General features: G+C 42.8%; 1 protein-coding gene across 2 annotated transcripts in view; it reads right to left on the reverse strand.

The window, feature by feature from the left end:
- The window catches only part of UBE2H (ubiquitin conjugating enzyme E2 H), an 81,343-nt gene that overhangs the window by 42,874 nt on the left and 12,118 nt on the right, over nt 1-26,351 (reverse strand). The window contains exons 2-3 of one of the 2 annotated variants that reach the window (XM_050937025.1): nt 22,532-22,593; nt 1,778-1,852 (exon numbers count right to left, since the gene is read on the reverse strand). In XM_050937025.1, coding sequence (XP_050792982.1) covers nt 1,778-1,852; nt 22,532-22,593 — 137 coding nt within the window. Of the gene's footprint in view, nt 1-1,777; nt 1,853-2,597; nt 2,675-22,531; nt 22,594-26,351 lie in introns of both variants that reach the window. The other variant, XM_050937024.1, reaches the window with a different exon arrangement.

A 26,351-nucleotide genomic window follows, 5' to 3' on the forward strand; every position in this document is an offset into this window, starting at 1 on the left:
TGTCCGGTGAATGAGATGTGGAACGGTGCCGCGAGTGCAACTGGTACTGCGATGGAGAGCGGGATCTTGAGCGACGTCTCTCTGGTGGACCAAAGGAAGGAGGCCTTACCATGGTCGGCTTGCCGATGGATTGTACGACCCGCACCGGAGGTGCCAGGGGTTAAGGCCGTGTTGACTCTGTCATTGCGATGAGCTCCCTTGCCGTGGAGAAGGTCTCTGGCGTAGAAGGGAGGGCAAGCTCTACCACAGCATGAGCCAGGGAGCCGTTGGGCACTGGACTCAACGGCCTTTGTGAGACCGGAATCGACAGTGCCGAGCTTGGCGGAGACGCAATCGGTGGTGTCGCAGTTGACGGTGCTGCGGCAGATTACAGTGCTGGACGAACCGTCTTGGAAGAGCGTTCCTTCCATGGAGCTGAAGTTGAGGCACTATGTTGCTTCCCAGGTCTCGGGGACAGGGAGCTGTGCCGAGCAGATGTCGGTGCCGGGACTCCTCCTTGGTACCGGAGCGGTCCCGTGCCGAAAGGGCGCTCCTTACCGAAGCAGTCTGTTGGGCGGTCGGTGCCGATGCTGCAGGACTACGTGCCGACTCCATGAGGAGCTGTTTCAGGCGAAAGTCCCGCTCCTTCTTCGTCCTTGGTTTAAAGGACTTGTAGGTGCAGCACTTATCAGCAAGGTGGGATTCCCCTAGGCACTTGAGACAGGAGTCGTGGGGATCTTCTATTGGCATCGGCTTTTGGCACGCCGAGCACGGTTTGAATCCCAGTGCCTTGGGCAAGGGCCCGTATCGGGGTGGAGGGAAGGGGCTAATCCCCGATCCCTCCTTCAACTATATACACTAACTATAAATACAACAACTAATACTAACTATAACTACAAGAACTCAAACTATACACACAACAGCAAAGAACTATGAGTAGCTAGGGACATGGAGATCAGCAAAGCCGCGCTCCACAGTTCCAACGACCGTCATGGGCAGTAAGGGGTTGGCAGGAGTATATATCCAGCACCACAACAGCGCCACTCCAGGGGGCACCCAGCCAACCCACCGAGTGTTGCTAGGGTAAAAATCTTCCAATGAGCGTGCACGCGGAGCACGCACATCTAATTGGAATTGATATGAGCAAGCACTCGAAGAACATTGTTATCAGTAAAACCAAGGTGATTAATAAAACCGAGTTTCAGCTTCTGCATTTCAGGCCTCCAAATCATACTGCTGGGAAGGTGGTCGCTGACAGCCTACTTCTGAATCCGAGGTCAGTCCAAGAAGGCACATTACAGCATGAAGAGCACACAGACCGTACGGCATGTTAATGAATAATGCTATCCAGATACCTGTGAGTGCACCCCATTGCAGTCACTGTAAGCATCCGCGCTTCTCAAACATTAATGAATTTATCTTTACAATCCTTTGAGATAGGAAAGTATCGCCATTTTTACAGATGGGGAACTGAGACGGTAACATGCCCAATGTCACAGGAAAGTCTGTAGCTCAGTCAGGAACTGAATCCAGACTTCCTAAATCCCAGTCCAGTAATTTAAGTACAAGACCATCCTTCTATACCTTAATGTTAATATTATGCTTTAATGTTAAGGTTATCAGAAACCTGCAGAAGGCCTCTGACTTCAGTAAAGTCGCTACATAAAAAAATCAGTGAAAAAGTAATTACTGTAATTGTTGGTATATCTTAATTTGTGAAAATGCTATAAAATAGTAGTTAGCGTCTCTACTACATGAGCAACAAGATAGATTTAGATTGGAAGTGATGATTGGTTACCTATAGATGGGGATTTGAAAGGGTATTTATCAGGAAGGTCCACTCTAACTTTCCACACTCCACCTTCATATGGTGCTGCAATCAGAGAAAAATGCAAGTGTTAGACATACTGCAGAACACTGCCTAGAACAAAAGCACAATGGCATTAAGTAAAAAAGACCTGGAAAAATAATTACCATTTAGAATAAGCCCTCATGTCAAACCTCCTTCCTTTGACAGACAGCACAGATAGAAAGACCTATAGTAATGGCCATTCCCCCAAAATGTGAATGGCACTGGTTTCTATTGAGGCTCTGATTTTAACTGATACTACATCAGTTTTCAGCACAAAGGTCCAAGAGTCTTATTCAGACCACAAAAAAAAAAAGTTAGAATAATCTATTTACCCTGAGAGACATACTAATTTAAAACACAGAGATCCAGCAAGAGAGCTAGTTCTTTTGGAAAAATCTATCTTTGCCTTCAATCTTGTAAACAAGCACTTTATAAAATTCAACTGACAGGCCAGATTTTCCAAAGTGCCGAGCCTCAGGAGTGGTGCCGCTCAGGACCTTTGAAATTTAAGCTCTATTTTAAGGTAATACTGTGGCTTTGCATAGCTGTCAAAACTACCAACCTGCCATTCAACTATGAGAGAGAATGATTTTCACCCAATATTAAGGTTTGAAATTCAGCTCTCATCTCCATCTTCCCCTATTGTCAGCTGGGAGAAATTGGACAGGTTGTGGTCAAGATGCAACTTAAGTGCAATGACATCCTTTGACCTCTTGCTCCACCTTCCAGTTTCCAGGCATCATAACGGCACAGGACATATACTTACTTCCTTGTGGTCCATAAAACTTCACTACAAATTCATTGAGTCCTCCTAGGATTGTGACTTCATGTTTGCTCTCAATACTGATGTATTAAGTAAAGGAAAACGTTAAGTCTAGATGACAACATATTAACTCAAATAGTCATGACCCTTACTGGAAACATGGCACACTGAACAGTCTAAAACTTAATATTCAGAATATCTTTACCAGTGGTTCTCAACTCGCAGCCGAATCAGTACACAGCTGCGGCCCATGTAACATCCTCAGGGCCACACAGGTACTATGGGATGCGGTCCACAATGATAACTAGTTTGAGAACCACTGATCCTTAAAGACATGAAATTTAAAAGCCTTGAAACATATCTAAATATTCCAATTATTAATGGACATTAGTTCCATAAGTGTTCGAGGGAGTTCCCTGCCTCCACCCCCAAGTTAAGTAGAACAAAGTAACCTTCTCATACTTTTCTCTAACACTGGGGGAATAACAGTGTCCAGAACTTGAAAACTCCAGTAAGCGCTCTCTGATGAGGTGGGAAGGAGAGGGACCGTTGCCATCTGTTTCTGCAGAATCTACGCTTTCATTAAAAACTGAACTCTTTGTCAGCACCACCTTAGTGACTGGTATGCAGCTGAGCAGGGGAATTAAAAATTTAGGAACAATGGTAGCTCAGATATGAAAGGATGAAACCTTGATAGCACTTGCCCACACTGAAGTCTGAACCATAGGAGCACCATCTTCAATGAGGCAAGGTCATGGTTTAAAGACAACCCTCTTCCCTACTCAAATGCATTGGGGTAACATCCACTAAACAGGAAGAGTGCAACTTTTCTTGCCAATCACATTTTAGTTTCTAAGTTGGTATTAACTGTTTATACTTTTAAGCAGAGTTTTTCCGCATATCTCCTCTATGACAATGGCAAGCCCTGGTGCATTCACTTCTACTTGGCTGCCTAGTGCTGTCAGATGCCCTCCCACTGAAAGAATGCAAATTATGGCAATCTAAAGTTAATTTGATGTGCAATGCCAAAAAACACAAGAGGTCTCTAGAGAGATGGCAGAGGGGCTGATGATGATGTGCTGGTAGAACACTAGAAGAGAATTTTTTTTAACATTAAGTTATATTAACTTACAAAAAATCAAAGCAGCCAGTGTTTTGTGGAGAAGGGAATACAGCACTGAAAGGCAGAAAGCTTTGGATTCAGTAACAAGTTAAAACAATTAACAGTGATGTTTCAGTCTCCTAGTCTGCTGAAATATTTCAATATAAGGCAGTGTTAATCGATTGTGACTATGACCCAACAGCGATTGCTTTTAATAATAATAATAATAATAATAATAATAATAATTTTAATACGCGAGTTCTGAGGGAGGCATCAGGAGAATTAACATTCAGGGAATCCAGCTTGTACTCCCATATGAACTTCAGTTAACTACTTATGTACCTTAAGTATCGCCCCTATTTTACAAATGGGGAACATTCATTGCAAATCACTTTGAAAGCTTCTGATGAAAGGAGCTGAGCACTATAAGGGTCAAAACATTTCTTCAGACTAAAAGGAATGCACGACATGCAGAGAATTTCCATTTTTATAAGCGAGATGCTTCAGGCTGTCCTCCAAGAGCTCCCAGCACCCACAATACACAGGAAGCTTTTCTACTCAACAGTATGTTAAAATATAAATATTTATGCTGGCAACTTTTCATCTCAAGGCAGTGTGCAAACAATCCTCCATTCATATCGGTGACATAAGTAAACCCATTTGATTGATGGTTTAAATCAAGTTAGAAAACCTATTAACAGGTACTGCGAGAGAGAGTTAGAACTAGAATTAGAGACTTCCCAGGCTCCCAGCTCACTGCTCTATCCACCAGACCACACTCTTTGAAGTCTATTTCAGGGGTCTCAAAGCAATTTTGGGGCCGAGTCTCTCCCTTGGCCTTACCTGCCATCCCCGGGGGCTCTCCCCCTCCCAATTTAAAATGGCCCAGGTCCCTGCCCACCACTGGAAATGCAACGGAGCTGAGCAGCTTCCTGCGCGCTTGCACCACGTGGCTGCCAGCCCCTCCCTGTGGCCTTGGGGCGGGGCTGTGCCTCTGCACACTGTCCCCACCCTGAGCGCCCCCGCAGCCAATGGAAGCTGCGGGGGCAGTACCTGGGGGCAGCAGTGCACGAAGGCCCCCCAGCCCACCCCACCTTGGAGCCCCAGGTAAGTGCCACACCCAACCCCTCCCAGAGCCTGCACCACCTCCTCCTTCCTACACACACTCCTAGAGCCTGCCCCCCTCCCCTTTCCACACACCCCCTCCAAACCCAAACTCCCTTCCAGAGTCTGCAACCCCAACCCCTCCTCCTGCACCCCCACTCCGTTCCAGCCTGCATCTAGCACCTGAACTCCATCCCAGAGCCTGCATCCCTCTCCCTCCCAGTCTGAAACCCCAACCCCACTCCCTCCTCCTGCACCCCCATCCCAGGGCCTGCACCCCAGACCTACTCCCCCACCCAAACTCCCTCCCAGAGCCGTAGGCATGTGGTGGGTGGAATTTGGGGGGCGGAGTTTTGGGGGGCAGGTTCTGGGCATCATGAGTGACATTATTGGCCCACTGGGAGGATTTGAGGACTGGCACTGACCCTAAGGTAAATTGAGTTTGAGACCCCTGGTCTATTTACTTCAGAATAGTCACTCTCAGCATCAAAAAGATTTCATTATGAGTTGATCTTGTAATTGGAAATGTTAAGTCAAAATCTTAAAAGGATTGTTAGGGAGGAGAGAAACATTGTTTTCAGATGGCACCTGAAAAGTCAGAGTGGTAACCAACACAGGGCAAATCCTGTAATAGGTCCTGCGATAAAGTAGCAGGAAGATTCTCACTTTGGGTAGCTAATATTGCTGTCTCACCAGCTCAGAAAGGTTGGCATGCAAAGTTCTGACAGCAAGCTAACGGGAATTCATATTAAGGGACAACTGTTAGCTTATTTTTATTTTGCATCTGTGTGTGTACAGGGAGAGAGATTCCTCCACCACCTTCCAGAAAAATGGCTGCTGCTGCTCAGCACTGACACACTGAGGTTAAGTTTCACAGGGCAAGAAGGGCTCCCACAGCATAAACATGAACTACAGGTGTGGAAGTTTGGGCCTTTCCATGAATCTGTCAGAGTGAAGCAGAAGAGTAAAATGTTCATATTAAAAGAACATATTAACATTTATTCAACTTTGCGAGTCCATTTACATACAAGTGGATCTAGTTAAGACTAATCAAACATCATTTATATGTCCCATGAGTCTGACTTAAGGAACCAAACTTTTGAAGCATCTGTTGTACACAAACTTGTACACTTTGCAAGTCCACACTGACCATAAATTTAAGCCTGTTTGAACACAGGTATGCAATAGTTGTGATGCTCACAAGCTATTAGTAAGCAAAATGAGTTGTATGGTGCAATGCCTAATTACTGTACCTGCTTGCCAAGCGTCCTTATAGATAAAACTCCCATCTCCAAAAAACAAAGACAGCTGAACAGAATTCAGGCAACAGACCTGTTATGCTCTTTGTTTTCATGCATAATTTTATACAGTTTATCTTGGTACACAAAACTGCAACAAATGTGACTAAATGAACATTTGAAATCTAGTGGGAAGTAATAAGATGAATTTTTAGCATTAAGACATTATCATTGGAAGTATCACACATAAGACAAGAAATTTTGTAGTAATCGGGCTTTTAGGACACACATGGGACAGACACAAAGTGACTCCACATTTCAGCATGGCTCCAGGAGTCTGTCACTCAAAGTATATAAACTTCTGCCTTTCCCTCAACTCTAATTGTATGGGTTTTCGATTTCATTTTAAACATAAGCTACACAGATGCCAAAGATTTTGACCATTTTGCCTATCAGATCTTGACAAGCCCTGTCATCACCTAGGGAAAGAGAGGTCAAGAACAATCACCAATGGAAGACTGAGGACCTCCAATAACTGTCTCGCTTGTTTTTTCCCATCCTTAAAGAGTCTCAAAAGTCATCCCTTTGTACACATTGTCCTGGAGAGGACTACAAGAGACAGGAAGTGGTCCCTACCAATCTGGATAGACCTCACTAGGGCCTCTTGCTTCAAAAAAGATCTTACTACGCTGTCAAGGTGGAGCCATAAGCCAAAATCGCCTCAGGTGTAGAATCACTAGGGAGAAATCTATTCAGATAAAGAACAAAAATATAAATCATGTTGAGAAGGACCAGATGGTACTGTACCAGACAGGACTGTGTCCCTAAGGGGTGATCGTTCCAGAGAAAATTCAGCCATAGCTAAAATACCGGATCTGAGGAGTGAAGAATTCAGATTCTGACCTAATTACACCGCTACCTCGAGAGAACACCACCTGATATAACATGAATTTGGATATAACGGGTAAAGCAGTGCACCGGGGGGGGGGGGCGGGCTGCGCACTCTGGTGGATCAAAGCAAGTTCAATATAACACAATTTCACCTATAACATGGTAAGATTTTGGCTCCCAAGGACAGCGTTAGATCGAGGTAGAGGTGTATTTGCGTTCAGACATCTTTCCACGGCCTTAAAACCAAATTTTAAATGAGAAGACAGTTCCAAAGGCTCCAACAAGTGAATGGCTGCCTCAGATTAAGGAACATCCTGCCACTTTTGGGGCCTGTAGGATCCCAAGGAGTCTACCTGTGCCGAGGCACAATCAGAACCAACCCGCTGGCCCAAGAGCTAGCCTCATGGGCAATAGTTCCTGCTCCTGGATACTCAGCATGCCTGCCTATGCTGCCTCATTTTCAGAGGCACTGAAGGAATGTTTTGAGCCTCTTGAAGACTGACCAGCTCAACCTACAGAAATAGGATCCTATGACTTTGGATCCAACTCAAGGCAAATCTGTCTCATATGTGTCAGTGAAGGATCTAAGATATTAATTCAAGGATTTCTAAGTCTTGTGATGCCATATACTTTGAATCAAACCTGTGAAAACTCTCTCTGGAGAGCTGCATGTGTCCAGGAATACTCAAGGCTTACTCTGTAAACAGACCTTGAGTCCAACTAATTTTCATCAGACACTGGGTATAAAATCTGCACAGAAAGCAGCCTTGTTGAGTGCCTCTCACCCAAATTTTTCAAGCACATAAGAACATAAAAATAGTCATGCTGTGTCAGACCGCTGGTCTCTATAGCCCAGTATCCTGCCTTCTCTCACAGTGGCCAATCCCAGGTGGTTCAGAGGGAACAAACAGAACAGGCAATTACTGAGTGATCCAACCCGTTGTCCACTCCCAGCTTCTGACAGTCAGTCTATGGAGACCCACAGCATGAGGCTGTGTCCCTGATCATCTTGGCTAATAGCCATTGACGGACCTATCCTCCATGAACGAGTCTCATTCTTTTCTGAGCCTCATTATAGTTTTGACTTATACAAAATCCCCTCGCAATGAGTTCCACAGGTTGACTGTGCATTGTGTGAAGAGGTACTTCCTTTTGTTTGTTTTAAACCGCTGCCTATTAATTTCATTGGGTGATCCCTGGTGGTTGTGTTATGTGAAGGATAAACACTTTCTTATTCATATTCTCCACACCATTGACCACGGAGGACTCTTGTCTGAAAGTGGACAGTTTATGGGGCAAAACCACCAACTTAGACCTAATTTCTGGCTCCATATCCATCCGAACAGACAAGTTCTCCTAGAACTACAAAGAATCAACACTGAGTCTCTATGTAGCTAAAGCTTGACAAATCTTAACAACAGTCAGACCCAGGAAGAGGACTCAGAGCACCAGAAAGAGAAATAAATTATTAGAGGACAGAGGCCTTTTACATTCTTTGTTCCAGAATACTGACTAAGGCTTATACTACTTTGAAATGCTCTCTTGGCTTGCATAGCAAGGGACACAATTCCTACAATGGGGATCTGCAAAGGAAGTGTCATGAGTCTCCTATTTCACTAAGTACCTAACTTGTAACACATTAGACATCCTACAAGGCTTAAAAATAAACCCAGGTCTCTTGAACAGTTTTCATTTTGTTTCCATTAGCCTCAGAGATCTTTTTGCCCTTGCTGGTTTCGGTGTCTTATCTAAAGATGAGAATTTGACTTTATGTCACATTCGGTTAGTAAAAAGTCAAAGAGAGAGTACCAAAAGCCTAGATGCAGTTCAGGTTTCTGTTTGTAATGGATAAGAGGCTCAAAAGTTTTAGTTCAAGACTGAAAAAAGGAGAGAGGAGACTAAGTTCTAAAGATAATTAGCCTTATCTCAGACACTTGAGAATTTTAACAATTTGAAGCGCTGAAAAATTTTAATTGACAATCTGGAAAACAAACCTCATTTAGAAATATCAGCTATGAAGAGATTGCTAAAGAGGGGAACAGGGAGGGGATTTTTGTTGCAACTGGTTCCAAACTCCTGTACAGTGAGTCAGAGCATGCCATAAGTGCCAGGGCCAACTGACTTTTTTGTTTTTGTTTTTTTATTTAGAGACACACACACACACACACACGTGTGATAGTGTGCTGTACAAACAGCCAAAGACAGTTCCTACCCTGAAGAGGCAATACATTCAGAATGCTGAAACATCTCAAAATTGGCAAAAGTCTGGATTCAGTTTTGGGGTTCCAGTCTCTTCCTGGCAGTCCATCTCATTACTATTGGAACTTTAATGATCACTCCCCTCCTCCATTTCCTATACAGTAATTCCTCACTTAACATTGTAGTTATGTTCCTGAAAAATGCAACTTTAAGTGAAACTATGTTAAATTAATCCAATTTTCCCGTAAGATTTAATGTAAATGCGGGGGGTTAGGTTCCAAGGAAATTTGGGGGGGGGGGGCAGACAAAAGGCATTATATACAATACTGTACTGTGGGGGGGAGGTGCCTCTGGCTTACCCCTGGGGCTCAGGGCTGGGGGTGCAGGGTCTGGGAAGGAGTTAGGGTGTGGGAGGGCATTCAGGGTGGGGTCTAAGGTCTGCGAGGGAGTTAGGATGCAGGAGGGTGCTCAGGGCGGGGGTGCGGGAGGAGGCTCAGGGCTGGGGCAGGCAGGAGGTGCAGAGCACTTACCTAGGGCAGCTCCTGTTTGGTGCAGGGGATGTGCAGGTGGCTCTGCGCAGCACGGCACCACCCCCATGGCCTTGATTCTGGGAGCTGCACCCCACTCCTTCCCGCCAGGCAAGGCCACCCGGAACACAGGGACTTGTAGGGCTAAGGGGGCCTCGGGGCCCTAGCCTGCAGCTCAAAAGCCCCTTTCGGAATGCGGCCCTGCAAGCACAGGCCAGAGGACTGAGGAGGAGCAGGGGCAGCCATGCGGCCAGCAGCCTGAGAGAAGCAGCGCTTTCTCCTTCAAAGCACTGCTTCTCTCCAGCCGGTTTTGAAGGGGAAAGCGCCGTTTCTCTCCGGCCGCTGGCTGAGTGGCTGCCCCTGCTCCTCCTGAGTCCTCTGGCCTGTGCTCACAGGGCCGCATTCCAAAAGGGGCTTTAGAGCTGCAGACCAGGGCCCTGCAGCCCGTAAGTTCCGGGTGGCCCTGCCTGCCGGAGGGGGAGGAGGCAACTTCCCTGCTTGCTCCCTTCCTACCTCCCTCCCAGAAAGTCCTAAGTGCCGCCAAACAGCTGTTTGGCAGCAGGGGAAGCGCTGAGGAGGGAAGGAGGAAGGAAGAGGAGGTGGAGAAGAGGAACTTGTGCAATGCTCCCTTGTAAAGTCAGCCAAACGACGGTATAAGGGAGCATTGCACAACTTTAAACAAGTATGTTCCCTAATTGAGCAGTGACGTATCTTTGAAACAATGTTAAGCAGGAGGACATTTCAACAAACATGTGGACAAGGGGGATCCAGTGGACATAGTATACTTAGATTTCCAGAAAGCCGTTGACAAGGTCCCTCACCAAAGGCTCTTTCTTAAATTAAGTTGTCATAGGATAAAAGGGAAAGTCCTTTCATGGATTGAGAACTGGTTAAAAGACAGGGAACAAAGGGTAGGAATTAATGGTAAATTCTCAGAATGGAGAGGGGTAACTAGTGGTGTTCTCCAAGGGTCAGACCTCAGATCAATCCTATTCAACTTATTCATAAGTGATCTGAAGAAAGGGGTAAAAAGTGAGGTGGCAAAGTTTGCAGATGATACTAAACTGCTCAAGATAGTTAAGACCAAAGCAGACTGTGAAGAACTTCAAAAAGATCTCAAAAAACTAAGTGATTGGGCAACAAAATGGCAAATGAAATTTAATGTGGATAAATGTAAAGTAATGCACATTGGAAAAAATAACCCCAACTGTACATACAATATGATGGCGGCTAATTTAGCTACAATGAATCAGGAAAAAGATCTTGGAGTCATTGTGGATAATTCTCTGAAGACGTCCACGCAGTGTGCAGAGACAGTCAAAAAAGCAAACAGGATGTTAGGAATCATTAAAAAGGCGACAGAGAATAAGACTGAGAATATATTCTTGCTCTCATATAAATCGGTGGTACGCCCACAGCTTGAATACTGCATACAAATGTGGTCTCATCTCAAAAAAGATATACTGGCACTAGAAAAGGTTCAGAGAAGGGCAACTAAAATGATTAGGGGTTTGGAACGGGTCCCATATGAGGAGAGATTAAAGAGGCTAGGACTTTTCAGCTTGGAAAAGAGGAGACTAAGGGGGGATATTGATAGAGGTATATAAAATCATGAGTGGTGTGGAGAAAGTAGATAAGGAAAAGTTATTTACTTATTTCCATGATACAAGAACTAGGGGCTACCAAATGAAAATAATGGGCAGCAAGTTTAAAACAAATAAAAGGAAGTTCTCACACAGGGCACAGTCAACTTGTGGAACTCCTTGCCTGAGGAGGTTGTGAAGGCTAGGACTATAAGAGCGTTTAAAAGAGAACTGGATAAAATCATGGAGGTTAAGTCCATTAATGGCTCTTATCCAGGATGGGTAAGGAATGGTGTCCCTAGCCTCTGTCTGTCAGAGAGATGGTGATGGAGGACAGGAGAGAGATCATTTGATCATTACCTGTTAGGTTCACTCCCTCTGGGGCACCTGGCATTGGCCACTGTCAGTAGACAGGATACTGGGCTAGATGGACCTTTGGTCTGACCCAGTATGGCCATTCTTATGTTCTTATGTTAAGTGAGGAGTTAGTTACTGTATATATTTTCAAGAACCTCTGTGCAACTGCTTTTGTTCCAGTGGAAGACAGCTGAATGGATGACAGGATTTACATTTTGGAGGACAGCAATGAACACACCATTCTGCTTACTTTTTAAAGAGATCAGTAGGACACCTCAGCTATTTAAGGATAAGTCAACATTGCATCTCACTATCTGCATATTTAACAATGGAGGATATTTTCAGATATGATTAGTGTTTATATGGAACTTTTCATTTGCAAAGAGCATTGCAAGTGATAAGCACTATGAAAGGCCAGGTACCTCATGAAAAGCCAGTCACACTCACTGTTTCTGCTGCAGGAACCAGTACTCATCTCAGTAAAACAGGAATTCACACCTCTCTTGATGCCATTAGGAGTATGCACACAAAATTTTGCAACATAATTACTGTTCTTACTTTTTTTGAAGTGACCTACAAAGAAAAAAACAGTTGAGTTTTGCTCCGAGGGATACATGCCGAAAGGTTTTGTCTAAAAAAGTTTGTTTTTAAACCCTAAATATCAAGAATATTAAATCTTACCCTCTCTTACTAAAATATTTTCCCTTTAATTAATCATGTTTCACTTCCTTTATGCTTATGATGTTAAAATCCTATAGTGCTCCAGAAAAAAACCCAAAACAAAAAAACAAACCAGATCAGAATTTGAGCTTCTAACTGTAAAGTTTTTTTTCCTTATGCTTTACCATTTCACACAGCAGCAAGGGACAACACGTTTCCTTTGCAAGTCATCTTTAAATTTCCATTCTAGACAAATTCCCCAAAATCTAGGCTAAAAATTAAGACTGACAGGTTTTTCCCTGCATGTAATGACTCACAGCCTCCAGTTTTCAGCATTGTTTCTTGAAACTAAATCGAAGAACTTTCTGACACTACAAATATGCCATATATTTGCCAAGTACTCTGAGCCCTAACTAGCACATCTGTTCTGTACCAATTGACAGAAGTGGTGGAAGGATCTACCAGAACATTGCTAAGGAGACTTGATGTACCAACAACGAGTTTTGTTTTGTTTGGGGGGAGGGGGGTTGGTTTACTAGCAGACTTCCAACTTCATTTTGGCAGATATACTAGTAAATAGGATTTAAACTTAAATCAGAAACTCATAGTAACTTAAGGTAGAAACAAATACAAGACAGTAAGGACTGCAATCCATCAGCGGCCACCTCCCACTGCAATGCAGAAGTGTGTACAATATGCCCATTTGTTCCCTGCTCAATGCTAAAAGGAAAAGACCCCAATTCCTACCACACATAGTTCCTGCCAACATGACACAACGAAAGTTCCTTCTGACTCCATATTTAGGGATGGCTTCATCCTAAAAGCAAGGTAACTATTATAGCAGGGTTTATCACTATCTAGTTATTTATTTTCTTCAACTCTGTGGATTGTATCATGATCTCCTGGAGCAGGGAAAGCCAAATGCCAGTCAGTGGATACTGCAGCTCTAATACATAGTAATCTAAAGTAGTTTTTTGTTTAAGCATCTACACATTCTCCTGTTAGAAACCTTAATCAATAGTTCACTCTAAAAAGATTCACACACGGCTTACACTCACAGATTCCAAGGCCACAAGGGACCACTGTGATCTTCTAGTGAAGTCTGACCTCCTGTATAACACAGGACATACAACTTCCCCAAAATTCCTGTTTGAACAAGGATAGATTTTTAAAAAGTATAACAATCGATGACCCAACTCATATCTACTTTAACAAGAGATATACCTATCTCACAGAACTGGAAGGGACCCTGAAAGGTCATTGAGTCCAGCCCCCCGGCCTTCACTAGCAGGACCAAGTACTGATTTCTCCCCAGATCCCTAAGTGGCCTCCTCAAGGATTGAACTCACAACCCTGGGTTTAGCAGGCCAATGCTCAAACCATTGAGCTATCCCTCCCCGCAAGGCATCAGCTATGAAAGGAGAAGTGACATTTATATGAAGAATTGTGTTTGAGTTTCAAGGGAGAATCATTTCCATATAAGCAGCAAAGAATCCTGTGGCACCTTATAGACTAACAGACGTTTTGGAGCATGAGCTTTCATGGGTGAATACCCACTTCATCAGATCTGATGAAGTGGGTATTCACCCATGAAAGCTCATGCTCCAAAATGTCTGTTAGTCTATAAGGTGCCACAGGATTCTTTGCTGCTTTTACAGATCCAGACTAACACGGCTACCCCTCTGATACTCATTTCCATATGTACATTTCCTTCCACACAGTATCTGTTTCATGGAAGGTTAAAGTGGCAGGGGGAAGGTTTGGAGACAACTGAACAGAACTGGGCATGTCCATTAAATACTATATGAAAAGCAACAGATCTAGCAAACATTCCTATATTCTATTGCCAAGCCAGGAAAGGAGGATCACCGAGATCAGGAGTGAAGAGTGAAGTTTAATCATAAATTGTTCCTCTTTCCATTGGACAAGGTCCCTGCGTTGAGCACTTCTACGCCAGACTTCAGCCGAATTAGTTTGGAAATCAGGCAAGGATTGTTTTATTGAGACTACAGCTCATTCTGAACTATAGAATAATCCTTCCATACACACCTTTTGAATGACAACCTTAAAATGCGAAATATCATCCCAAGAGAGTAAGCACAGAGCAACTAGAACCCCTGTCATAGGGTTAACAGCCAAACAGATAAGTATGACTACACTATGGAAGTTAACAGGTATCAAACATGACCCTGTTGGTGTGGCAGGGTCTTCTAAAGGAAGGGACCTCTTCTCTACTCAAACTCTCTCCTATCTGGCATTCTTTGAGAAGCTGGTTTGAGAGTTGTAACTGATTTTCATTTGACCCATTTGTATTACAGCAGTGGTCTCCAATCTTTTTATGGCCAAGATCATTTTTTGAATTTATGGGCAATCCAGGATCTACCGCGCCTCCTCCCAAGGCTGTGCCTCACTCACTCCATTCCCCCCTCTTCTATTGCTCGCTCTCCCGCACCCTCACTCACTTTTACTGGCTAGGGTAGCGATTCAGGTGCGGGCTCTGGGCTGGGGCCAAGGGGTTTACAGTGTGGGAGGGGGCTCTGGGCTGAGCCTGGCGCAGGAGGTTGGGGGATAAGCTCTGAGAGGGAGTTTGGGTGCAGGAGGGGGCTTCGAGCTAGGGCAGAGTGTTGGGGTGCAGGAGGGGGTGCAGGCTCTGGGAGGGAGCTTGGGTGCAGGAGGTGGCTGGGGAAGAGTGTTGGGGTGCAGGAGAGGGTATGGCACCCTGGCTCTGGGAGGGGGAGTCAGGACTGGGAGTAGGCAAAAACATTTGAACTATTATGGGACATACCAGAGCTACAGTTTTGCTATGCTGTTCATACAGGCCATCTTAGTCCTTTCACCTCAGCCAGATTGCATTGCCAGACCAACTCATGGCAGCCACAAGAACCATGAAGTCACACCACACACTGTACTTGAGTTTGTTACTTATAATGTTGAAAGTTAATTTGAAGGAAACAGAATTTACACCTAGAAGAAACCAAAGGCGGATCTGAAATTACTATAGACTAGCCCATCAGTAAACTGAGTTTAAAGGGCCATATAAGCTGTCTCCAAACTGCATGATTAAACTCAATTTGCAGTGTTAAAGCATTTAGCAAGTTAAACACAACATCTTTACCAAAGTGATTTTACACATTTCAATCTTTCCAATAAAGTGACAGTCTTTAAAATTCACACTTCTAAAAAATTTGACCTACTGTTTTAGATAACTGAACTGAACCACTACGGAAAAAAAATGATCTTTCAATTTTATTTTTGCCATTGTCTCTGCTCATGAGGCCCTTCTCACACCAACCCAGAAGACAGACATTAGAGGAGAGATGAACGTGTGATTGTAAAACTGCAAAATGTAGCCAGACAACCCAAGAGAAGATGTGGTACCAGAGACTATTTTTTAAATTGTTATGGGTCATTGCCAATTTGAAATTTAGTCAAAGTTTGCAAAAAGGGTCACCAGTTTAGTTTTTTGGTCAGACAGGGGTGTGTGTGGTTTTTTTTGTTTTAGAAAAAAAAGCCTCTCTCTAAGGAGCAGACTGGAAACAATTTTTAGACTGCCTAAGGCGCATACAGTTTTAAAATGTGGCCTCTTTCTGCCAAGAGGTTTTTCAAATTCTATGAGAGTCCATTAATGTGCTCTCTGTCCTAAGTAACCTACACAACCATTTAGGAATTGTGATCAAGACTAACCACCTCAACTATGACGACAGCTGAACAAGAGCTGAGATTAATTCTTGGAATGTAAACTCTTAGGGGGCAAGGATAATTTGTGTCCACAACTAATCCACAGCACTTCCCTAAACAACTAACGGTTGAACTATGACCAGAAGTCAGGGAACAATGGGAATTTCCCCCAGTGGAAAACCCTACCCAAAAAAGTCATTTTGACTAATATTTCTCCATAGAAAGTGTTGGGATTTCGACAAAGTCAACAATTTTGGCTGAAAACTGAAAATTTGTCAGGAAAGTTGAAAAAATACTTTGTTTCAAGTAGAGATAATCTGAATAAAATAGTTCAGTTTGTTGAATCGAATCAAAACCTTGCATTTCAGGGCAGTGTGGCATTAAATAGCATCCACTTATGTTGCCTCATGGGAGTTACAGTCCAGGTGCCTCATGGTCCCATTCTTCCCTATGAGACAGGCTCTCTGGTTACATGATCTCCCAAGACGCATCACAACCTGCCCTCTTCATGACTTCTTGTGGTGCATCATGGGAGAGATAAGGAAGCTCTGCTAAATGCCTTACTGCTCTATGTAAGATGTAATCTACCTCGATGACGAGCAGTAATACAAAACCGTATCTGTGCACTTTCCATATAAAACAGAAAGGGACCTTGCTATTGTCAAGTAGACTTTATGGAGTCCCTGGTCCATCTTGGTGTGAGGATAGGATATGGTCTGCATGTGTTTGTGCTGCAACACAATGCTTCACTGCTTGATTCAGAGTTCCTGGATGTGCCAGCCAAAGCCCAGACCCTGGTTTATCAGCCTCACTCGGAAGCAACTTTAACAAAAATCTTTAAGAACCCATTAGATTTTTTTCTACAGCATGATTGTAGGAGACGGAAGACAACAAGTTGCATTACAAAGAATTAAGCCAGTGATTAAAAAAGTTCCCTTGACCTTAAGTAACCTGTTGAAAAAAGTCAGTGCCTGGTTGAAATTAGCTTTTCCCATTGTGGCCATTAATGCCAAATTTGAAGTAATGCATGACGCACTACAAGAAATATGGATGTTAGTTTCAGGGTGGGTCATATTCCAGGCACCTGCTAATTTCAGTTCCTTTCAAGTTACTTTGGTTGAACTACATTCTTTCAAAGCAAATTCATTTCTGCTTCTCCTTGAATTTCTAAGATGATACTCAATTTTTTGTTTAAAATTGAGCAAAACTGCACCCCATTTTAACTGGTTCACTGACTGGTAATAAAGAGGAAAATTATAACAAACACTGGTTTGGGGAAGTCTGTCTCTCTTCTCCCCACTGCCAACACCTTTGGCTTATACAGCTGACTAACAAAGTAATTTGTTAATTGGGAAAGTGCCTATTTGATGTAGCGACTACACAGTAACTAAGAGCATTTATGAACTTTATGTTCAGGATTTAAGAGGGGACTACATCCCTCCCCTGATATTAACTGTGTCTTGCAAAAAGATTTTTAGATATTAATTTAGACTCTTTTTTGCTTCTTTATGATGTATAAAGAAGTCCTAAAAGGCTTAAGAGATTTTCCTGCTTGCTCTTTATCTTGAAAGTATGGTCTTTCCCTTGATACTGCTGAAGGACATCTTGGGATGTCAAACGTTTATTGGATACTCACAATTCTCAACTAGCGTTTTCCAATCTTTAACAAAGATGTCCTTTCTTCAAAGCAGTCATTTGGCATCAAAGCTAAACAGGTGTTTCACAAAACTTCAAATAACATCCCCAACACATTTAATTGCTCATCTTGACAGCCTCTTACATCACAATATTGTAAGCTCTCTCCAGTCAGAGACTTCCTCAGTAGATAACATGAATTTCTAATACAGAAACATGACGAGAAAAACCGATTTGGGGGTAAACAGGAATCAGGCCTTCTTTACACATCACAGATGCAAGAGGGCACAAGCCCAATTTTTCTTCTGTTTGGTCACCTTTAACCCGAAACCTGATAAGAGTTCTGAAGAGCTATATGATTTTATAATCCAACAAGTTACTGTATTTTGATTTTGCTTTAAAAATTATACATACGTTTGCTTCGTACTCTTTGCAGATAGACATCTCAGTTTTTAAAACCAAGCAAATGCAGACACTTATTAGAAACAAACTGCTCTTGTCTGCTATCATTCTATACAGTAACTATACCCACCACTGAAACATATTCAATACCTTTCCAACAGACATTCTTAAATAGCTTTTGAGACGGGAAGTCTCAGCTGCTGCTAGCTGTAGACAAGATTCACAAGGTAAGAATTTTTGCCCTTGCCTCATTTTCTCAATCAACTCACCCATCAGCATTTAAGGGTTTCATTTATAAGGACACTTCTCTCATTCACATTTCTGGTTTGTTACACCAACATCTGGTTTGAAACCTTAGGTCAAAAGTCAGACTGGCTTCCATTTTTCATATCACTCTTGAGCAAACACTAATTGATGCAAGTTTTCAGGGTCACACACGGTAGTTACATATCATTTCCTATCCACGGAGCTAAATATGTACCCAAGAAAGCCATGCCATGTTTTCAGCTAATAGTCAAACCACCTGCAAGAAAAGAGTTCACTTGTTTATTCTCCCATGAGGTTTTAGTAACTCAGTCTGGTGCTTTGACTATTTTTTCCATTAGCTATTCATCTTTTATCCAATCCATGCTGACAGAGTCAGTAGCAAAAAGTTAAATTATCAGGATACCTGCTAAAGGCAAGTGTTAAAAAAAATACCTAACCAGCCTCTTGGGAAAATAAAATTAAAACAAATCCAGAGGGGTTGAATACTACAAGGCTTTTCTTAAAGAAGTTTAAGTATGACAAAAGGTCCACTGCTGTGTTCAAGAGGTAGTGATTTTAAACAAACGCTGACTCAGTCTCAAAGTCTAGAAGTGTGATTCCTTCAGTAGCAATGGTCCCTACATTAGCTTACTACTGCAACAGAAAGACAAGCTTCAGAGATTAAAACAAACAATGTTACCAAAGAAGAAAGCTAAGAAGTATTTTGGACTTTGTTTTTACAAGTTAATATGCCAGTGCAGAAATTTCACAAATCATTAACAATGCCTAGTCAAATCTAAACATTCACAGCATTGTCCAATTCTTTCCAGTACGTAGTTTGTCCTAGCACCAGAATGAGTATTCAACCTCTAATTCAGACAATGGCATTTTACTTGCCGAGCAGATCACCACAAGCCAATAATTCAACAGCTGCATCCAGAACAAAGTTAGCAAGATGTTCTGTGTATGGCACAAACACTGCGGCTTTCCCTTCAGCCTTGACACAGCCTCCACAAATGATACGAAGTTTGAGATCTGACTACATCTCACAGCAAGGCAGAGGCTCCCTTCAAAAACTAAACTTGGCATGACGGAGGCAGCACGCCGCCACGTGGGCAGTGGATGAGGAAAGCCATAGAAATGTAGTGTATCACATCATTCAATATGATCTTCAACCATTAGTGAAGCAGTACTGAGCATTCTGAAAGGGAATCCCATAACCTCATTTGGTTGTCTGTTGCTGTTCCATTTGAAAGACATCACACATGGGGCCTTGTGAATGAACCGAGGGGGGATAAATTGATGACAGTCTCGAGACTGTCATGCAGAAAGTTTCAGGAGTTCACTGTAGCTGGACAAGTTATCATTATTATTATTCCAATACCTTCCAACTGAGGAAATAACGTGCTTTACAAATATTGATGAATTAAGCTTCAACTCTATTAGGCAGGAAGTGTCACTGTGCACATTTCAAAGGTGGGGAAACAGGGAGAAAGGATTTAAGTGACTTGCCCAAAGGATAGAAGCCAGGTTGCCCTCTTGACTCCCAATCCTGTGCTTCAGCTACCAGACCTTGCTCCTGGTATATCAGATCAGGCTTTACTTTCCCTCCTCCTCCCTTCCAATCCCCTAGTGAGAAGCATATAATTTGCCTGAAGATAAGAGTTCTAGGGATTTTTATTAATTAACAATTTAAATGTACGTCCACACATTTCCAATAGCCAGAGGGAAAGAGTTCATCCTAAGGTTTCCCGAAATGCAACAATACGCTACATTTCTGTTCTACACATCAAAAGAACAGCCTCAGTTTAATAACTTATCTTTGTAACTAAATTTTGCATACATCAAGGTAATCTAATCTGCGCTATCAACTGTAATGCCAGCGTAAAGGAATTTCATTACTTGGACCCCCAGGTACTCTGTTTGAGCTTTGTACTCTAACTCTTTCGGAGGATGAGGAAAAGAAATACTGCTTAATTACAATTAGTTGATTAACAATGATAGGAAGAGTATTCCTTGACATTTTATCTTTGGGTCAATACTAGACCAGGGACAAATGACACCATTGTAATTGCTCTGAAATCTTATTAGAGGGAATTTAAATCTTCAACAGCAAGGGTTCTCAAACTGTGGGTCGGGACCCCAAAATGGGTCACGACGCCAAGGTTGGTGTTAGACTTGCTGGGTCCCAGGCCGAAGCCAAAGTCCAAGCACCATTACCCAGGGCTGAAGCCCAAGGGGAAGGAGGGCTAAGGTTACACGTCCCCTGCCCAGAGTATAAGCCCTTGGGTTTCGACCTTGCCCCCCCCCACCACCACCTGGGGTGGTGGGGGGTTCAGGCTTCGGTCCCCCCTCCTTGAGTTGTGTAGTAATTTTTGTTGTCAGAAGGGGGATCACGGTACAAGTCTGAGAACCGCTGTTCTCTACAGCACAGTTGCTTTCATTGTAAGTGGCTTCCTATCAATGAGTTTGAATTTCTCTATCTTCAGAGGTAAACTGAAAGCAGAAATTTACATGACAGCATCAAAGTAAGAGACCTACTGCTGAGCTTACAGCAGATCCTATGAATTACAGGTGACCTCACATAGATCGGTAACAATTTCAAAGACAAGCATTTGTCACAGCCTTCAGTAATAAATCAAAATTATAAACAAACCTGACACCTTTAATAATCTTTGATTACAGAATATCTACTAATCAAGTACAGAAACTTAACCATTGTGCTGCTGCAAATAAACAAGATCCCTCCAACATTCAACTAAGTTTAAACAGGAAGTAGCTATTAAGCCAGTGCATCCCCCCAATTTGAAGTTGTTTCAATCTCCTAATCATAAAATAGTTAAGGAATACAGTTGATCAAACATTCCAAGCCACATGATCCACAAGCACATTTGGATTTACTGAAATCTTTCATTCAGCTTCCCTACCTACATACCTCTCCATTAAAGCCATCAGGATGGCAGCTAGGTGAGGGGAAAAAAGAATTAGAAAGCAAGGAGGCAGAAATCCTTTTCTCCTTAAAATGATTTCACATATTAAGAAAATAATCGTTTTCCCCCAATTTCCCTGAAGTGAGAAAGAAATGTTTCCACAAATAATCAGCAGGTTTCAAAAACGGTCACCTCTAGGGTGCAAGGGATTCTCTTTCTGGCCTCTGCAGAGATTGCCAACAAACATCCTGTGGTTTAGAAACTGGACAGATCAATTCATTTCATAAGACACCAGGCCCCTCTCAGTCACTACTAACCTGCGCTGGATTCAAGCCAGTAATTAAAGAGGTGGAAAAGGTCATTATTACTAATTCACTGAACCATTCAGCCTCCGCCCCCATCTTGTATAAAGTGTTATTTTAGTGCTTTTACTGGGTGTGTTAATATGCAACATACTTGCACTATATGGAAATCAAGAAGTACTTGCAGGCTCTCACATCTCAGTGAGTTCAATGCATACGCAAGCTGTCGTCTTAGCATGCAAATATTAGAGCAGCCTTGGCCAAAAAAAAAAAAAAAAAAAAAAACCAGAAATGGGGGACTGGAGAGCTGAGGGACTGGAATATGAAGCCTCACACCTTGAGCTTGTCTATTTGACTTTAGCCCAGATCAAAAGTGAGCTCTTAATCCACAGAACTATCAGTTAGTAACGTGGAAGAAATTGGTGGATCTCATTCAGTGTCTATATTCCGTATTTACCATACCAGCTGGTGAACCTGTCAGTAGTCTCAGACGGCAGCAAGAACTGAAGAGGGCATGGACACTGATGACCAGCGTATGCCTAGATAGCACCTCTGAGTCAGCAATGCAAACTTCTCTATCATCATTTCCATCCAATACCTAGCCTTCTGGATAAAGATGACTTAATTTGGTGTTCATGTAAGGTGCCACGGAGAATAAAGTGTGTGTATTGGTGGGAAGTTGGCTAAAAGCTACAAAGCCATAACAGCCAAAATATGCAGCCCTATTACTGTACTGCCTGGATCAGATTGTGCTCTGGCACCACACCACCTTGTTGCCTTCCTTCTTGGAGGAGATCATCTCCACAAGATGTTACAAGCAGCAAGACAACAAACCTTTAATATGCTGGCATCAAAGCCCTGGACTGGTGATCATTTTATGTGCAACTACCTGGCCACAACAGATTCCCAATGATTACTACCATGGCGGCAGGTGATTGATACCACAGCAGTTTGAAACAGAACATATTATCTACTGGTGATTATGCTGAGGCTTCTACAGGTCACAAACTTTATGCAGAGCTCTAGAGGATGCAAGGTAGGACACTTAGAAAATAAACACTTTGCAGGACTAATGAACTGTACCTCTGGTAGTAACAGCTGAAAAGTCAATGTCTTGGGAAGCCTGTAGAGTTACATGGGAGAATCTGAAACCACTGCTAAGACACTTAGAATATTTATATTTTGACAAAATGTTTTTGAATACAAGTACAAAAGCCTGAGAACTCTGACTAGTCCCTAAATATACTGGGAAGATCCTTGCACATATAGAACATTCAGATATATTAAAGGAAATTTCAACCTTCCAGTGAAGGCATAGGTCTTGTTTAAGCAGTTTATGGAAAGTTACCATCTGTATCTTTAACTATTGGGGAGTAATAATGTAGAGATGTCAATAAGGACTGTTTAAAGGTCTGACCCAACCAGACTGTCCTCAGACATGACTGTTACTCAAGTGAGTAACCCCAACTGACAAGAAAAGGTGACAGGACCAAGGCCTCAAGTGAGTTTATAGAAAGACTCCCTCATTCTGCCCCCCCCCAAATATTCAAGATGTTCTCAAGAGGAACACTGATAAATTTTGTATTTAATTATGTTACTTGTGAAGTCATCTAAAGAGCCCAGTCTCAAATTGTGGCATGAGTAAATATTCATAAGATCCAATGTGTCTTGTTTAACTGTGATTTTTCCTCTTTGATTTCCACCCAAGTGCCCAGGTAAACTGACAAAAATACTTTTTCCCTTCCATGCAGATCAACTGACATTTGAAGAACTGACACAATGCAGTTTAAGGGGCAGATTTTCAGGCAATATAAACTAGTATAGCTCCAATGAAGTCAAAGGAACTATGCTGATTTTCAACATTCAGGATTTGGCCCCAAGTCTTCATCTGTTTTCTACGAAACCTGATCTGGACAAATCTGAGAAAGCAGCCCAGATGTTAAATACAAATTGACTCCTTTATGTAACACTGAGTTATTGTTATAATCTACAATGGTCTGTTTTCAGTCTTGACATGAGTTAGGCCATCAATATTTGTCTCCTAAAAACTCACTTTTACACTCTAAAAAGTAGCATGAGCTAAATGAGAAAGATGGTCACACTACATTACTTAATTGTTCCTTCTGGCCTTGAAATCTAGGAGACTGAACATGAAATGCTTAAATTTAGTTAAAGTATCTTATTTATTTCCTTCAAAGGAGATGTGTGTATTTATTTGCTCAACGTTTTTAAATGGGGAAATATGGTTCCTCTTTTTTGAATATGAGGATCACTAACATTAGTTATAGGAGAGATTATCAATCATTGCAATTTTACATTTTGTCAATAAAAGTGTAAAAATTCTCAATGTACCTGTTGAGAAAAATTAAACAAATTAGTAATAGGCCTTCTAGTTTAAGTGATTACTTTAAGAAATACACCCTCACGTTTCAGTTCCACATTTAACCACAACCCTCGTTTGTGGGCATTTTTCCAGCCATTACTGGTGCTGCTGCTCTCAATTTATGCTCAGAGCATTGCACTTACTCTATGTATAGTAGGGCTTAAATATTTACCGTTAAGTCTCTCGCTGCTTACCCCACCAAACACAGCAAATGTCTAAACTCATAATCAGATGCTTTAGGTATGAAGACATCAATATTGCCAACTCCAAGCACTACAGATCACAAGTCAGGCCCTCAAAATTTATTTTTAAATAAAATCTGAGATACTCCCATGACTTCAAGAGCTGCAGCTTTAAGAAAAAAAGTAAACCACTAAATATTGTGGTAACCATAATAAAAATCATAATGGCTGGCAAAACTAAGCCATAAACATGAATTTAACATTCTATAAAAAGTCAGATTTAATCAGAAATCTGACATCTTTTTAGTGATTAAAAAACTGAACTCAATTCTGTTCAACAAAAAATTAGTAATAAGAAATGTAAGCATCTGATTCTTATTTTGAGCCATGTGCCTGCTTTGTGAATGAAGCAATCCAAGAATGGTACCACTATCAAAAGTTCAGTTTCTAATGAATTATTCTTGGTAAAAAATCAGCACTTCTACAGAGAAACACTTACTAGACCAGAGGTGGGCAAACTACAGCCCACGGGCGTGTACTGCCTGGCCCCTGAGCTCCTGGTCCAGGAGGCTCGCCCCTGGCCCCCCCCCTGCTGTCCCCACTCTCCTTCAGCCTCAGCTTGCTCCAGCACCAGCGCAATGCTCTAGGTGGTGGGACTGTGAGCTACTGGGGTAGCGCAGCTGCAGAGCACAGCCTGACCCGGTGCACTGAGCTGCGGGGCCTACCTCCAGCCAGGCAGTGCAGCTGTAGTGCTGCCAGCCACTGGTGCTCTAGGCAGCACGGTAAGGGAGCAAGGGGGGGTTGGACAGGGGAAGGGAGTTCAGGATGGTGGTCAGGGGGCAAGGGTGTGGATAGGAGTCAGGGTAGTGCGCAGGGGAAACAGGGGGTTGAATGGGGACAGGGATCCCAGGGGAGGGAGTTGGATGGGGCGACAGGGGGCAGTCAGGGACAAGGGTTCCGGGGGCAGTCAGGGGATGGGGAGAAGGGGTGGTTGGATAAGGCTCCCGGGGGGGCCATCAGGAATGAAAGGAGGGGTTGGATGGGGCAGTGAGGGTCTGGGGGCAGTCAGGGGACAAGGAGTGGGAGGGTGGATGCAGCAAGGGTCCCGGGGGGTGCTCACAGGGAACAGAGGGATTGGATGGGGCAGGAGTCCGGGGGGTGGGGGGGGGCAGATAGGAGGTGGGGGCCAGGCCACAACCCTCGCCACTGCTTTGAAACATCTATCTTGAGCAGTGATGAAAGACCAACTTTACTTGTTTGATACAGTTGCTACTACAATAAAGACTGAGCTAGTACTCCTCTCTCCTCAAATACCTTTCCTTTCAAGGAGCACAGGGAAGTACTTGGACACTGGTGCTAACTTACAAGGATCTGATCTCCATTATCCTAACTTTTCCACTGAAGAGACCACCAAATCTAAATGTCACCTTCTTCATTTTGGATTCACGTTCATCTCACCACTGTCACACATGGGCTTTCTGTAACTAACTATGGCAGTTATTCAAATCAGAAGGACTAACCTAAGTTTTCTATGATGTCAGGCATGTTAAATTTATTAATGCCACATCATTTCTAGTTTCCTTTTGTTTTTCACAGCAATCTCTATTTCAGAGGTGACATTGGCATGTTGAAAACTATAGCCTAAATGACAAACGTGAGATATGTTTTAAACAGAGTTCAGGACTATGTCAATACAACTGTACACTGAGTCACATCAGTGTGAATTTGACATTTTCCAAGACACAAAGAGATTTTTTTTTCTTGGAGTTTTTACTCTTCCTTTATTTAATTTACACAAGTGGCATTTGATTTAAGGGATTATGAAGGATAAATACACCACTCAGACCTTAGTAAGTGCTCACCTGTAGTACAGTATCCTTCCTTTTCAAATGTGCAACTATTCTAAGACAAACACAAAATAACTTTATGCAAATTGACTAAGTATAGTAGCAAAACTATTCCTGGGTACCACTGATATGGATGTATCACTCTCTCAGGGCAGTAGCACAGCATGGAAGCTGCCCAGTTATTGTAAGGTTTAATACTTGCATTACTGCTACATGTAACCAACCCCCAGCAGCACATGGTGGTTTTTCGTAGGGCCAGCTTTAAAGATTTTGGGAATGTCAGCAAGATTATTTCTCTTCTCTGCCCTCCTGTCTCAAACTTAACCTGTTTCATTTGACCTTAGTCCCCCATCCCCACATGCTTAATTTAAAAAGGGGGAGGGAAACATTTGGGCCCGCGCCAGCTCCTGATACGGAAGCACAAGCTGTCCCAGGCACAGTTACCAATACTTGAGATTCCATACAAACACCCCAGAAGCGTTTCCCAAACA

The sequence above is a fragment of the Gopherus flavomarginatus genome, chromosome 1 (assembly GCF_025201925.1).
Source record: "Gopherus flavomarginatus isolate rGopFla2 chromosome 1, rGopFla2.mat.asm, whole genome shotgun sequence".
Taxonomy (NCBI): domain Eukaryota; kingdom Metazoa; phylum Chordata; order Testudines; family Testudinidae; genus Gopherus; species Gopherus flavomarginatus.